General features: G+C 34.8%; 1 protein-coding gene across 1 annotated transcript in view; it reads left to right on the forward strand.

The window, feature by feature from the left end:
* The window catches only part of CDH13 (cadherin 13), a 1,354,681-nt gene that overhangs the window by 610,955 nt on the left and 729,154 nt on the right, over positions 1-14,572 (forward strand). The window contains exon 5 of the mRNA XM_074209753.1: positions 10,021-10,173. Within this exon, the coding sequence (XP_074065854.1) occupies positions 10,021-10,173 (153 nt within the window). The remainder of the gene's footprint in view (positions 1-10,020; positions 10,174-14,572) is intronic.

Below are 14,572 nucleotides of genomic sequence, written 5' to 3' on the forward strand. Positions count from 1 at the left end.
AATATATATAATATACATGTAAATCTATGTATGAACACATTATGAAAGTGATATAACACACACACACACACACACACACACACACACACACACACACACACACACACATATATATATATGTATGGAAATATATCCCTAACATATTTTTGTCAATATCTAAATATTTAGATATCAGTAATTTCCACATATTTGAGTTCTTTTTAGTAATAATGAGCTCACTAATTCATGAGACAATCAACTGGCAATCATGAGACATTTCAATTTCAGTTTCTAACCCCCATTTAAAGTTCCCTGCCACTCACTGGAAGTCTTCAAGTAAAGACTGTACTAGTTGGTTATTTATCAGTGGCTTCATATGTATATATGTATATATATATATATATATATGTATATATATGTATATATGTGTATATATATATATATATATATATATATATAGAGAGAGAGAGAGAGAGAGAGAGAGAGAGAGAGAGAGAGAGAGAGAGAGAGAGAGAGAGAGAGAGAGAGAGAGAGAGAGATAGGCTTGGATCAGGTAATTATTGAGGTCTTTTTTTCACTCTGAAATGAAGTAATCCCAATAATTCCAATTTTTAGAAAAAATATGTTTTATACTGAGCCAAAATTGGCCTTCCTGGACCATCAATCCAATAGATATTTGTTAAGTACCTGTTGTATGTAAAGAACTGTGATAGACATTGGAGAAGATGCAATGATGAAATTAGACATGGGTCCTGCCCTAATGGAGCTTGAATTTAGTAAAAGGACCACACACACACACACACACACACACACACACACACACACACACAAAATGAAATTGAGTGTCATAAATACCATAGAGAAATTCAATGAGACTTAAAGTCAAAACACACAAAAAATCAAGCATTCTCATCTGATAGCTATAATAGTGAGAAAGTTTGTTTTTCTTTTTAATATCAAGGATACCTATCTATATATTCCATTTATAAATTTATAATTTTTAGGCTAAAAAAATCTTTCTCATTGAAGCATGATATTTTACATTGCTTGTTTGGAGAATGGTTTATGCTTATATGTACATGAATGTAAACACTCAGTTGGAACTGTGATTTTAAAGATTCAGTGCTCCCATCAATGATAAAGATCATAACTCATCTATAACTGTTCATCTTTTGAAGCTTTTGGCCATGTCGTCCTATAAGTTTTCTATAAGGGTCTCTTTCATTGTGCTGTGGACCTTCCTTGATATTCTGCTGATTTTGCAAGGATGTCAATTCTGGAAGAGAGGTTTCAACCCTTATCAAGAAAGATTAGTCTGTCTTTGTCACATGTACACTTCCTTGATGACATACTATATTCATTCTTTAAATTTCTTAATGTTGCAACATACGTGGAGAAATACATAAGTTAGGGTTTTTTTTAACCTTCATGTCAAGTGTTTTGCCAATGGCCTAGTAAAAGAAGAAAAAAGGAAGAAGAGAAGGTGGACAGAGAGAAGAAGAAAAGAAGAAAAAAGATGAAGAAAGAAGAAAGCAGAAGCCTTTTTTTATTTCCAAAGGAGAGAGTTTTAATTTTATTATTTTTATTCCAAATGGTTGAAATTGTGTTTATCATGGAACTCTCTGACATATTGGCAAACACTAGCTTCTGAGTTGACCTTGTTTTCAATTAAAGAATAATTACCACATGAGGTGTTGCACTGATCTAATATCCTGAAGTTTTGATAGAAGTAAGAAATCAGCCAAAGGGTTGATATTTTCTGGAAGCATGGAAACCTTGTGTTTGCTCTTTGATTGCAAGGAGACCCAGATCCAGTTGTATAAAGTTGAATCTTACCCCTCTTTCCCTAAGCTTTGAATCAGGCAATGGTATAAATATTCAGTTTTATATTGAGGTGGGAAATATAGCATGAAATTGATAAAAGCAAAATAAACATAGTTATGATGGAGAGTTTGGCAAGATATACCCAGAAAAGGTCTGGATATTTCAAAAGCATCCAAAGGCATGACTAATTTATTATCCTTTTCAGAAGAAAGTATGGATGCAGAAATTCCCAAATTGTGCCATTATTCTGCTAAAGCCTCTTGGAGTATTAAAATCTAGGCACATGGAGCATGTTATGTTAGTTTTTGACAGAAAGGGGATACTGTGTGGTAAAAAAACACATACACAAACTAAGTAACCTTGACTCAATGGATCTGGGTTCAAGTTCTGACTCTTGCTAACCAGATCACTAAATTATTGATTCAGAGATGGAAGGAGTGTTAGCAAACATGTACTGTAATAACTTCATTTTGCAAATCAAGACACTAAGGTGTTTAGAGGTTAAACAATTTGTTCAAGGCAATTTGAGATTGCAGAGTTGGAATTTTGGATAGTTCTTAGGACTTATGTTCCATTTCTCTTTTGAATTTGTATCTCAAGTCTTATCACAATGCCCAAGACATAATGAAAACTTAGTAACTGTTTCATTCATTTGGTCACTGCCCCATGAATTTATCTTTTTGTACTTATTTCCTCATGTATGAAAAGGGAATGATCCTATTTCTATTGTCCATCTTATAAAATTATGAAAAAATTGACACTGTAAAGCATGAGTTTTATAAGCTATTATCATTAATATGATAGAAAAATATGACCTAAACTAAAAATCTGGAACTGAGATTTAAGATCATGGGATCAGAAATTTAGAGCTCCATGAAACCTTTTAGATATTCTAGTCCAATTCTCATTTTCTAATTATATAGCTATTTTATTAATTTTTTTTATTCCTCCTCAAGCCTTCAATGGTACCTCTTCTCAATTGCTTAGCTGAGGATCTCTCTTCTTATATCACTGAAAATCTGATTTCATCTCATTTCCCTACTTCCTAGCTAAGATGTCTTCTCTCACTATTTCCTTTTTCGCCTCTTTCTTACATGAAGAACTGACTCTTCTCTTTGCCTTGATCCCATTCCTTCCTTCTTCATCAATAGATTGTCCCCTCTATCATACCATTCTTTCTCTGATCTGCAATTTTTCCCTATCTATTGGCTCTTTCCCTCCTATCTATAAACATGTTCTTTTCTTACCCATCCTAAAAAAACAAAAAACAAAAACCCCCACTTTATCTCACCGTTCCTTCTGGCAAGCATTCTAAATCTTCCCTGCTTTTCTTGACTAAACTCCTTCAGAAAACCACTCTCTGCTTCTACTTCTCTCTTATAAATCAATTTTAAACCCTCTTCAATCTGGATTCTAACCTCATCATTCAATGGAAACTGCTATCATCAAAGTCACTGATGCTATCTTGACTACTAAATTTAATGTCCTTTTCTCAATCCTAATCCTTCTGGACCAGTCTAGGGCTTGTCAGTTTCTCCTGAATATTCTTTTTTTCTTTAGATTTTTACGATAGTACTCTGTCTCCCCTATGTTGTGCTGACTCTCCAGCTAGAGAATAATCTAGATGGACTCTGTCCTGGGTCTTTTATTCCCCTTCTTTATGCAGATTTTCAATCTTTTTTGTATGCAACATGAACCATACTCCCTCCCCACTCCCCCCACCCCCACCCCTTTACAGTCTGGTAAAACCTGTATAAATGCCTCTACATGTTTATGCCTTCAAACAAATAAGACAAAATTCAGAAGATTGCAATAGAAATCAATTGTACTGAAACAATAAAAAACAAAATAATAATGATTATAGCTAGTATTTATATAGTGCTTATTGTATGTCAGACACCGTGCTGGTTCTTCATAAATATTTTCTCATTTGTTCCTCACAAGAACTCTGAGGTAAGCACTATTATTATCCCTATTATATATCTGAAGAAAATAAGTCAAGTGAAGATTAGTTTACTTGCTTGAGAACACACAAGCTAGGTAGAATTTGAACTCAGATCTTCCTGACTCCAGGCCCAGGCATTCTCTCTACTAGTCTGTCTAGCTAACACAATATTACAATTTAAATTAAAAAAAACAAAAAAGAAAAATTCACAAATCTCTAGGTTAATAACATTGGCAAGGATAGAGCTGTGTTATGAGAAGGGAAGCCATATAAAAATAAAAATTGAGAGCAAAAGGATAGGCCTTGTCCTGGTGGGGTTAGAGGAGGGTCTTTCTCATTTTGTTTATCATCTATCATGCCATACTCTCTTACCTGATGATCTCATTTCTGTTTCAAAGATATGCTTGGCTTCTACTTAATCTCCTTGCCTAGTCTCTTCCTACTCCAATTATCTTCCCTCCGCTCAGTTGTCAGTGATTTTCCTAAAGTTCAAGTCTAAGCTTGTTATTTGAATTCTTCTCAGTAAACTTCAGTAAACTCCCTCTTTTCTCTAGAACCAAATATAAAATAAGCCATTTGACTTTTATAGTTATTCAAATCCTGACCCCTTCCTAAATTCCTTTTACACTTTACTCCTCTTCTTCCCCCATCACATACTTTATGATTTCTTTCAAAACAGGTAGTTAGGTTACATTGTTGGCTCATATTAAACAGACTCCATTACAACATTGTAGTATTCTGAAACTAGGGAGGGAAAAAATGGAATAGTCAATAGACATCTCACCTTAAAATTAGGAAGTTGTGGGTTTGATTCCACTACCTGTCATATACATTTTATGTGATCATGACTTTTTTCACCCTATCATTGTGAACCAAGGAAATTTTTTAAGTCTATCAATAAATAGGTAATGAGAAATCTCCCCACTAGAAGTAATAAAATCAGGGATTTTGTTTTTTTAGTCTAGCTATATTTCTTCCACTCTGGACTTGTGCAACTGAAATTTTCTCTCCAGATATAATAATTGCCATTTATTCCTATTAAATTGTATATTTAATTTACCCCATTGTACTATCCTTCCATGAACTTCTTTAGATATTGAATGTCTATGTCAACATATTAGCTTTTTTTCTTCCATTTTCGTGTCTTTCACAAATTTACTAGGCATGACTTTTGTGCCTTCAACTAAAGAGAAGGTAAAATAGTTCTTACTAATAATTACTAATGATGACTGTCAAGTTGATTTTATGAGATTTTTGAACCAGGAAAGAAAGCAAACCAAGAAACTTTCAGGAAGTTAAGGTAGATATGTGGAAAATGATAGATGATAGACATGGTAAAAAAGTCCTTCCTCTGACTTCGTGAGGGCAAAGGTGAAGGAGATGCCATAACCTTTTTCTCTAAAATTTTGTTTCTGGGCATCTTTCATTACTTATATTGGCTCTATCCTGGCCAATGTTATTAAACTATAATTGGCCTTTTCTGGCTGGTCACTACCCCAGAGATTTGAAGGTACTTCATATAAGTAATAAAACAAATGACATTTGGGATTTGCATATCTGTGCTTGCTGAGACTTGGTGAGGATAGTTTTCATCATTAGCTTTTTTTCTCCTTTTAACTAAAAATGAAAAAAAAAAAGAAAGAAAAGCCCACGGTGAAAAGTGGTATTGAATTACACAGAATAATGGGAAAGAGTTTCTAATTGTGAAAGCCTGCTATGTGATATAATAGCAGTTAGTAGGTAAAGCTTTAGTACATATTCATGCCTCAGCACACTGTTGGTTTTATTCTGGCTAAAAGCAATGCCTGAGTTTTCTTATATTCTGTTTTATTTAAGAAGAAAAGAAGAAGAGGAAAAGGCCACTTGCTCCCTATGAGGGCAGTCCAACAGTCTCCTGGAAACTTTAGGGAATTTAACATGGTTTAATGGAGGTCATTTGGAAACTGTCTTGCTTCGCATGGTAGATTCTGGATGAATGACTGAGGGCTAGTTTGTTGTTTAAAGGCATTTCAACGAAGCTTTCCCCCTCTATGATCCTATCAGAGCTACTCAGCTAAACAAGTACAGGCCTGGTTAGTCCCCAGACACCTCCTGGGAACACAGGGGTGCTGGAGAAAATAGCTAGTGACTGAAGAGAACTCTTTCTTCCCTTAGAGACTTAGTTTAACTTAGAATCAATTCTGGCATTCAGGGATCCCTGGGCAAGTGTTACTCTTCCTAGGTAACATTGACCAAAGCAAAATTTATGTACTGTCTGTCCTTTCTCTTGAAGAATACTTACCTCCAAAGACCCCAGTACTCAGCATTCATTCTTCTTTGTTCCTGGTTAAGATGATTGTGCCATAGTCCTAAACTATCCCCTTACACATTTATGCTGTTAGCTTGCTGTAGTAATGCAAGAGAGCAGGAAGGGTGGTACAGTGTAAAGAATTCTGCGTTTGGAGTCAGAAGATCTGCATTTGAATCCTGCTGTCAGTACCTCTGGGACTTTGGGCAAGTTTCTTTATCTCTCTTTGTCTCAATTTCCTCATGCATATAATGAGAAGGGTGAATTAAAAGACCTCCAAAGTTTCTTCCAATTCTGTATTTATGATGCCATAATCCCAAAGTGACCAATAAGCACTTAATAAGTGCATGCCACAGTGTTAAGGGCTGGGAATACAAAGCAAAGGTGAAACAGTCTTTGCCCTCAAGGAACTTCCATTTAGAAAATCATAAAAATACTAATGGAAGGGAAATTAACTATCATATAGTCAAATTCTCTCTTTTACCTAAGATAAAACTGTGGTTAAATAAATCCTAAGTAGGGAAGCTGGGATTGAAAATCAAGTTTCTGACTCTAAAATCTCACATTTCTCTTTCTTTATGCTGGCAGGTTTGAAGAATTGATACATTTCTAGCTAAAATTCCATAAAATCACCAGGGATTCTTATCTCTTGGCTACTCCACTGAATATGGAGAGACTGGAGAAAGCTGTCCAATAAACAAATATATTCTCCTCCCACCTTGACACAAATATTACTACAAGTAGGCCGCCACTTTTGAGTGCAATTAGGTGGTGAAGTAGATCGAGTGCTAGACCTGGCATCAGTAAGACTCATGTTTCCTAAGTTCAAATCTGGTCTCAGACATTGACTAGTTGAGGGACCCTGGGCAAGCCAAAGGGCTTAAGCCTCTTTGTCTCAATTTCCTCATTTGTAAAATGATCTAGAGAAAGAAATGGCAAACTGCTCTAGTATCATTGCCAAAAAGATCTCAAGCAGGATCAGGAAGAGTTTTTTCACTACTGAAACAATTTAATGACAAGAAGTCACTTTGACCAAATCTGTAGGAGATGGGAATAGGGCACTACTGATAGGCTAGGGGATTCTTACTCTGATCATTTAGCAAAGTCTTATTTTCAGAAAAGGGGATATTATACCAACCACTCACTATCTGAAGTTAAATGAAGGGATATCAGAGAAGAAGACATCCAGAATGTAATCATTATGGATTGTTATAGTATCCATCATTAGACTGGGTATGTCACATATATAACCCAACCTCCTCATCTTACAATTAGAGAAACTGATGCCTGTGTGGAAAGGAATGTGTTCAAGGTCATCCAGCCAAGAAAAGATATAAACCAACGTCTTATGATTCTTTAACAGCATCCTGTGTTTTGAGTAAGAGCACATTTTCCCCCATATAAATGAGATTATAAACAACAGTTAGATTCCTAGGTAGTTTACACCCTCATATTTATGCCATATATTTCAGGTACATTTTACGTTGGATTTCCATGGGCTTGCCGAGGAACCACCATTTATAACCTTGCTTCCATGGAGAATTGTGTTCTAAGTTCTAAATATAAGACATAAAAACAAACTTTTACAACATAACCTGTTCATATTGGCTATGGTGTGAGTTTCCATATTCCAACTGACAGCCCATAGTGTTTGTGCTCTATTGATCTGATAATAATAAATATTCTTGAACCATACAGACATTCTCTAATCCCTGTCTATGAAATAGATTCTTGTCACTACCATGACAATAAAAAGAATGAATGTGGTGCTCACATTATCTGATAAACATGACTGTGTACTATTTGCATCATCTAAGGGAAAAGCCTGGTGGAGCCATAGCTGATCCTTCAGTACTTCCTTTCATTCTAACATTGTGCAGCAATTCTACTTAAAGTCCTTTAATCCCTCTATACTCTAAGGGTTTTGTGGGGAAGGCACTGTATGTTTTTTCAGCATAAAGGTTTGGGGGTAGCTAGGTGCTGTAGTAAATATACCACCCACTCTTAAATCTGAAGTATCTGAGTTCAAATCCAGATTCAGATACTTAAAACTTACTTTCTATGTGACTTTGGACAAGTCACTTAACCCCATTTGCCTCACCAAAATAAATAAAGAAATGAAAATAAGGATTTGATCATCATAGATGCTTAAGAAATGTGAATTGAAATAAATTTCATGTTGTAATCTATATATTTGAAGTGAAAAGATTGAAAGAAAGAAACAAAATGTCTCCAAATGGGAAATTGTGTGTCTAAATTCTCAAATTCTAGACTTGGCAGTGAGAAGACGAGCAATCTCTATAAACTGAATCCCATTAGAATAGCTATGCAGACAATTGGGAGCTATAGAAAAAGAGAAGGAAGGCACCAGGGATAACACCAATTTTCCTTATTTTTTCCTATCTTATTTCCTTACTTATTTCTGCTTGGATATAAAATTTGTTTGACTAAAAACTGGATTTTTCATTGTTATTTAGTCATTTAGATCCTTGCTAGAAATAGTCAGAAAGACTTAACTTCTGCTTATCTCTTTATTTCTTTCTCTGAAACTCCAATCAAAAAATTAAGGTGAAGTGCCAAAGGTTGGCAAAGAGATATTATCTTAGGGTGGCATAAGAGGAATAGGGAGAAGCCAAGATCAGGCTCTATTCCAATGCTGGGAATTTCAATGAGTTCTAATGGACAGTTCCATTAAAAAGAGTTTTAATCAGAAAGCTTTTATTTCTGCCCATAAGATTCCATTTCTCTTAATTTTTTCTTCATATTGGCTTCACCTTTATCTATTAAAGGCCCCCTATAGTATATTGCCATGGTGTGGAGGTAACTATGGAACCTCAAAAATGAGATCTGAAGATTAACTTTTTGCTAGATCCTATTAAAGGGAGGTGGGGAACAATAATTTGAACAGACTTGATGATGAACACTGCAATCATAAAGATGAAAGCAATGAATTTGGGAGAGTTAGATGACTACTAAGCTGTTTTTCAGTCATAGCACTACCTTGTAAGCATATAGAAATTGGATTCTATCTCAGTGAGAGGTTGTATCTATGCCAATAAAATCACCCATTCTTAATGTCTTAAAATGAATGCATTGTGTATTCTTAGGAAAAGAGTACTTAATCACTCACTATTACTTTATTTAGTAGACTTTATGATTGTATGTGTTTCTCTGAGGAAATCTATTTGAATACTTGATATAATTTATATTTTGTCCCTAAATGGCCTGGGTCATTTCCCTGTTTGATTGTGTCAATAGAGGTATAATAATGATTTCTGGGCAGGAATTCTATGAAACATTGAAGATAGTCTACAGTCTTTGGACTTCTTGCAGAATTTCCCTTGCCTTCTTAGCCTCAATTTACATTTGAATAAATGAATATAAAATTATTTATTGAGCACTTGCCATATGTCAAGCAGTATACTAAGCCCCAAGAATAGAAAAGAAAAAAAATAAATACTTGACTTCAAGCAGCTTATGCTTTAATAGGAGGGCACAATAAATATATAGAGAAGAATGGTAGCTAGGGAAGGAAGGTTTTGGTATGAAGAATGATAAGTGTGGTGACTAGATCCATCCCTTTATTTTTCAAGAGTGATATTATTGACTTGATTTATGTGACCTAAGCAAAAGATTAAAAAGTAGGGGAAAAGGAAGAGAAGAATACAAGTGTAGCAGGTGGCATGACTGAGGAATATGACACATGGTCTAATATTTGCCCAGTGGTCTACATCTATCTAATAGTACAGATAATGAATTTAGTCACACAAAATAAAGTATTTGAGACTAGAGACTATAACTCCATGTTATGTTGGACATTGAAGTTCAGTGTTATTTTATTTGTTTCTTGTTTGTCTTTTATGTTACAGGTGTAAAATGTGAAATTAGTAGCTCTGATTTATTGATTTTGAACTGGAATGTGATATTACTTTTCAGTTGTATCCAAATTCAAAACTTAATTTAATTTTTTTGTTTCTTTACACAGGTTGTGGATAATGATCGACCAGAAGGGTCCAAATTCCGACTTACTGGAAAAGGAGTAGATCAAGAGCCAAAAGGCATTTTCAGAATCAATGAAAATACAGGGAGTGTCTCAGTGATGCGGACCTTGGATAGAGAAATGATGGCTACTTATCAGGTAAGTTCCATTTGGTTCCCATACTAAACAACTGTTGTTATTGTTTATTTAGATTACTTCATATTTTTTATTTTGAATTTTGCTATGCCTCACCAAACCTATTGGTATAGAAAGTCTCTTCCTGAGTGTAGTACTAAAGAGAGTGTAACAAGTGATCTGTTTTCCAGTGTCCCTAAAAGGAATAACTCATGTTTAAAGTTAGGGTGAGGATTCAGAGTGGCTTTATTTCCATAAAATCAAAACATTAAAATCAGTCATATGAAAAACTCAGCAGATGGCAAAATATTCAAGATGACTCTACTCTTTTACTATTCCCACTCTGATGATAGGGTTATTCTGAATTTCTCTGATCTCTGCCATACACCCCAATTAATTTATCTTAGTGTTAATGTTTTTCTTCCAAGAGCATGATAAGTAAGTGGCCCTCCTACCTTTCAAGAATAATCTAAATCATCATTCACCTTTTCAGTTCAGTGAATCTGTATCTGGTCTAAAGATATTAAGTCAACAGAAGGACAGAGAAGCCCAATACTCAATTACAATTAAAAGTCTTCAATTCCATGCTATACTGGTGGTTGAGGTTCTTCTAGGAGTTGGGTAGGCACATTGCTTTAGGCTGAGATATATGTTATGATGTGATTATCCATTGAGATCCAGACATCTTCAGCATACCTTCTTCCTTAGAAGCCTGGATAAGAAGTTGCTTCCAAGTGCTCCAATTTGCAAGGTGATAGGCAGAAAGAAGTTTAGTACATGTAGAAAACAAAGTATTAGGGATACCAGAAACATCTTAGTAGTCTAGCTTAAATTGATAGGAACCCAGGGTGAAATTGAATCTGTAAAGTACAAGGCCCACTAAAAGAAAGCATCAGGAGACCACTTTGATTCTGTTTTTCTTTCCATGTATCTCTAAACCTTTAAAAAATTGCTTAATAAGTTGATCTTGTTACTTTTTAATTTGGTCCTAAGGATAAAAGCATGGCATTTTTATTATTATGATGATTATTTTTCTTCAGTCTGAGATAGTATTTAATTTTAATTACTTTTTTGATGGAATCAGAGTTTTGATAGTTATAAATACTTTCCTGAATTTGGTCTCTCTTATCACATGTACACAGATAATTAGCTAATATATTTGAAGGTATAAGAGAAATTCAAGTTCATGTAGTCTAGCCTTTTCTTTTTCATAGATGAGGAAAAAGAGACCCATAAAGGGTAAGTTACTTACTCAAGGTCATATAAGCATCAAGTGGAAAAGCCAGGATTCAAACCCTGATTCTCATAAATATAGATTATAAATATAAAACTCATTTTTACTATCACTCTCCAATTTTTCAAGTGGAACCCTCTCTCAATTAGTTGCAAATGTCCACAAAGTAAACAAGAAATTTCAAAAATTTCTTAAAGAATTAAAGGGAAAGAAGGGCAGCTAGGTGGCATAGTGGATAAAGCACTGGCCCTGGAGTTAGGAGTACCTGGGTTCAAATCCAGTCTCAGACACTTAATAATTACCTAGCTGTGTGGCCTTAGGCAAGCCACTTAACCCTGTTTGCCCTGCAAAAACCTAAAAAAAGAATTAAAGGGAAAGAATTTACCAAGTTGGGAAAGAGAGGACTTCTTAGGTAAATGATACTAAATGGCATAAGGGAATAGAATAAAGTGTACCTTTACCTATGAGAAAGAGAAGCTGGGTTATTTTTTGTTTGTTTTTGTTTTTGCAAGGCAGTGAGGTTAAGTGACTTTTCCAAGGTCACACAGCTAGATAATTATTAAGTGCCTGAGGCTGGATTTGAATTCAGGTCCTCCTTACTCCAGCTGGGGCTGATGCTCCCTATGCCACCTAGCTGCCCCTGTAAGGTATTATTAATAACAATGTTTGAGAAGCATCAAATGAGTATGCTATTTTAAAAATACACAAAATTTTGAGTCAAGGAGATTTGAGTTCAAATGCCAAATCCAATGCCAACAGTTAATAAAAATCATTTGGTCACTCTGGTTTTCAGTTTTCTGATATTTTCCTTTTCCTCTGAGTTGATGGTAGAGGGGTGGGATAGGAAAATTAGATGAGATTTCTTTGTTCTTTAAACAATAAAGTACAATTTTTGAAAAATGGCAATCAGAGTTAAATTATTTATCCAGGGACGCACTGCTAGTGTTTGAGGTCACATTTGAATTCAGGTCCTCCTGATTTGACAGCAAGTGATCTATCAGTATCTAACTGTCTCATTATAATTTTAAAATTAAAGGACTAGTCTAGATGATCTCAGAGGTCTCTGGTAGTTCTGTAGTCTGTGAACATTTACAAGAATTGGACATATTTATATCACTATTCATTTTACCAGGAGAAATCTAGAAATTTCAGTAGATAAAGCACTAGGCCTAGAGTTAGGAAGACTTGAGTTCAAATTTGATCTGAAACTTACTAGATTTGGTACTCTGGGCAAGACACTTAGCTTCTGTTTGCTTTAATTTACTGGAGAAGGAAATTCCAAAACACTCAGGTATCTTTGCCAAGAAAATCCTATGGACATTATGGTCCACAGGAGCATGAAGAATTAGACACAAATGAACAATAATTTTGCCAAATGTTTTCACATAGATTACCTCATTTGATCATGGAAGTGAGACTGGAAATGTACAAAATGGCAATGATTTCCAGTGGTGATATGGATTGAAATAATATATATCATCGGGAGTAGATAAATTCAAAGAAATATTCTACTATTAACCATTAAGTGTGGTATAGAAATCATTTAGGCCATATCCTTCTGAGACTGATGTTTTGGGGAACATTTATACTTATTAAATTTAAAGTCCTAATTCTTGATTGGGCAGGCTATGACTAGAAGTCAATGTGACAGTTCTTAGATTCTCATGGACTGGCTGAAAGACTTGAAATGGCAGATAAGTTAAAGATCTGGGACCTCATGTATAGACTAGTGGGATACCACTTCTTAGTAGTATAGATTTGTTGACCAGATGAGTCTAGTGATAACCCAATCTTCAGAGGACTTAATGCCCTGAATTTTCTGACACCACAAAAGCTATTAGCTTTGCTATTCAGTGCATTTCCTTTGGTTACCCAGAGAGTAGAATTTTGAAGAAAGCTTGATTTTTATAACTTGTGAAAGTTAGCGAAGTAGACTTTTTTATTGCTAATGGAAAAACACATTAAGATTCATGCCTTTCAGAAGAGGACCAGACACAGGGTGGCAGGGGACTGATCTAAGCCTTAGGTTGTTTCCTATCTTGTCTGGATTCATAGGGAGCTAAAACCTACCCTAGGCAAAAGAAAGAATGTTCATGGCTGAACTGTATTTCCTGACTCCAGGTTGTCCCTTGATCATTCTAGCCTTTACTGTCCCACTTCCTGACTCTAGAAGTACTAGTGAATTTCTTCTAATTGATTCTCTTTTTGAGCAAAAAACCAAACCAAACATGGAATTCCTATTAACTTTTCATGTCTATTTAGAAACAGGTTTGTCAAGCCCAGGGAATTCTACAAGGTATTTCACTGTTTCTTTTGTGGTCAGTGGTAAACCTGCTTCATGGAAAAAAAAATAAAAGGAAATGCACAGAAATGATCTGAAACATCCTTTAAATTGACTTTCCAATGTTCTCTTACCCAGTTTTCCCTATGTTAGTTTCAATCTAACAGATCCCAAAGCAAGACAAGAATTTATCTTTGGGGGGGGAGTGATAGCTAGAGTTTAAATGATTGTGTTAAGAATATGTGGGCATGTAATTAATGATGCTTTCTAAATCGAACATGCAAACAGTCTGAAATAAAAAATTTTGGGATCTTTCTGATAAGAAATTATCATGTGTGTGTGTATGTGAAATTCTGTGTATATTTTAAGATTATCAAGATGAACTACTTAGTATTCACTTCTTCTTAGCCAAGAACCTGACAATCAGTTCTATAAATTCCTATTTTCCTATCTTTTTGTTCTGTGCCTCCCAGCTCACTAACAATGTGGCTTATTGGTGTAAGTCTTGGAGTTTTATTGGTTAGTTATTTTATTTTATTTTATTTTATATCTCTGTCTCAGTCCTATAAGGTCCACAAATTCTCTTCATTCTCTAATCTTCCTTCCCTTCCCTCAAAAAAATTTAAAAAGGAAATGTGCTTCTGCAGCTGACTAGTCTACAGTGGCACCTGGAAAAATAATTTAGGTCTCACAGAATTGGGAGCTGACATATTAATGCAAAGCTCTTTGAAATATTACTCATTATTATGCCTTTTGCCAGCATTTGAGTGATTTGTGAACTCTTCATTGGAATAAAGTACTGTAAATGATTCATGAATGGCCAAGTTTATAAAATTCTATAAAAATATTAGCAGGTGGTAATAGTTTCATCACAGAGTGAGTGTAATGTGCTAGCCTCTGTATTTGCT

This window comes from Macrotis lagotis, chromosome 1 (genome assembly GCF_037893015.1).
Source record: "Macrotis lagotis isolate mMagLag1 chromosome 1, bilby.v1.9.chrom.fasta, whole genome shotgun sequence".
Taxonomy (NCBI): Eukaryota; Metazoa; Chordata; class Mammalia; order Peramelemorphia; family Peramelidae; genus Macrotis; species Macrotis lagotis.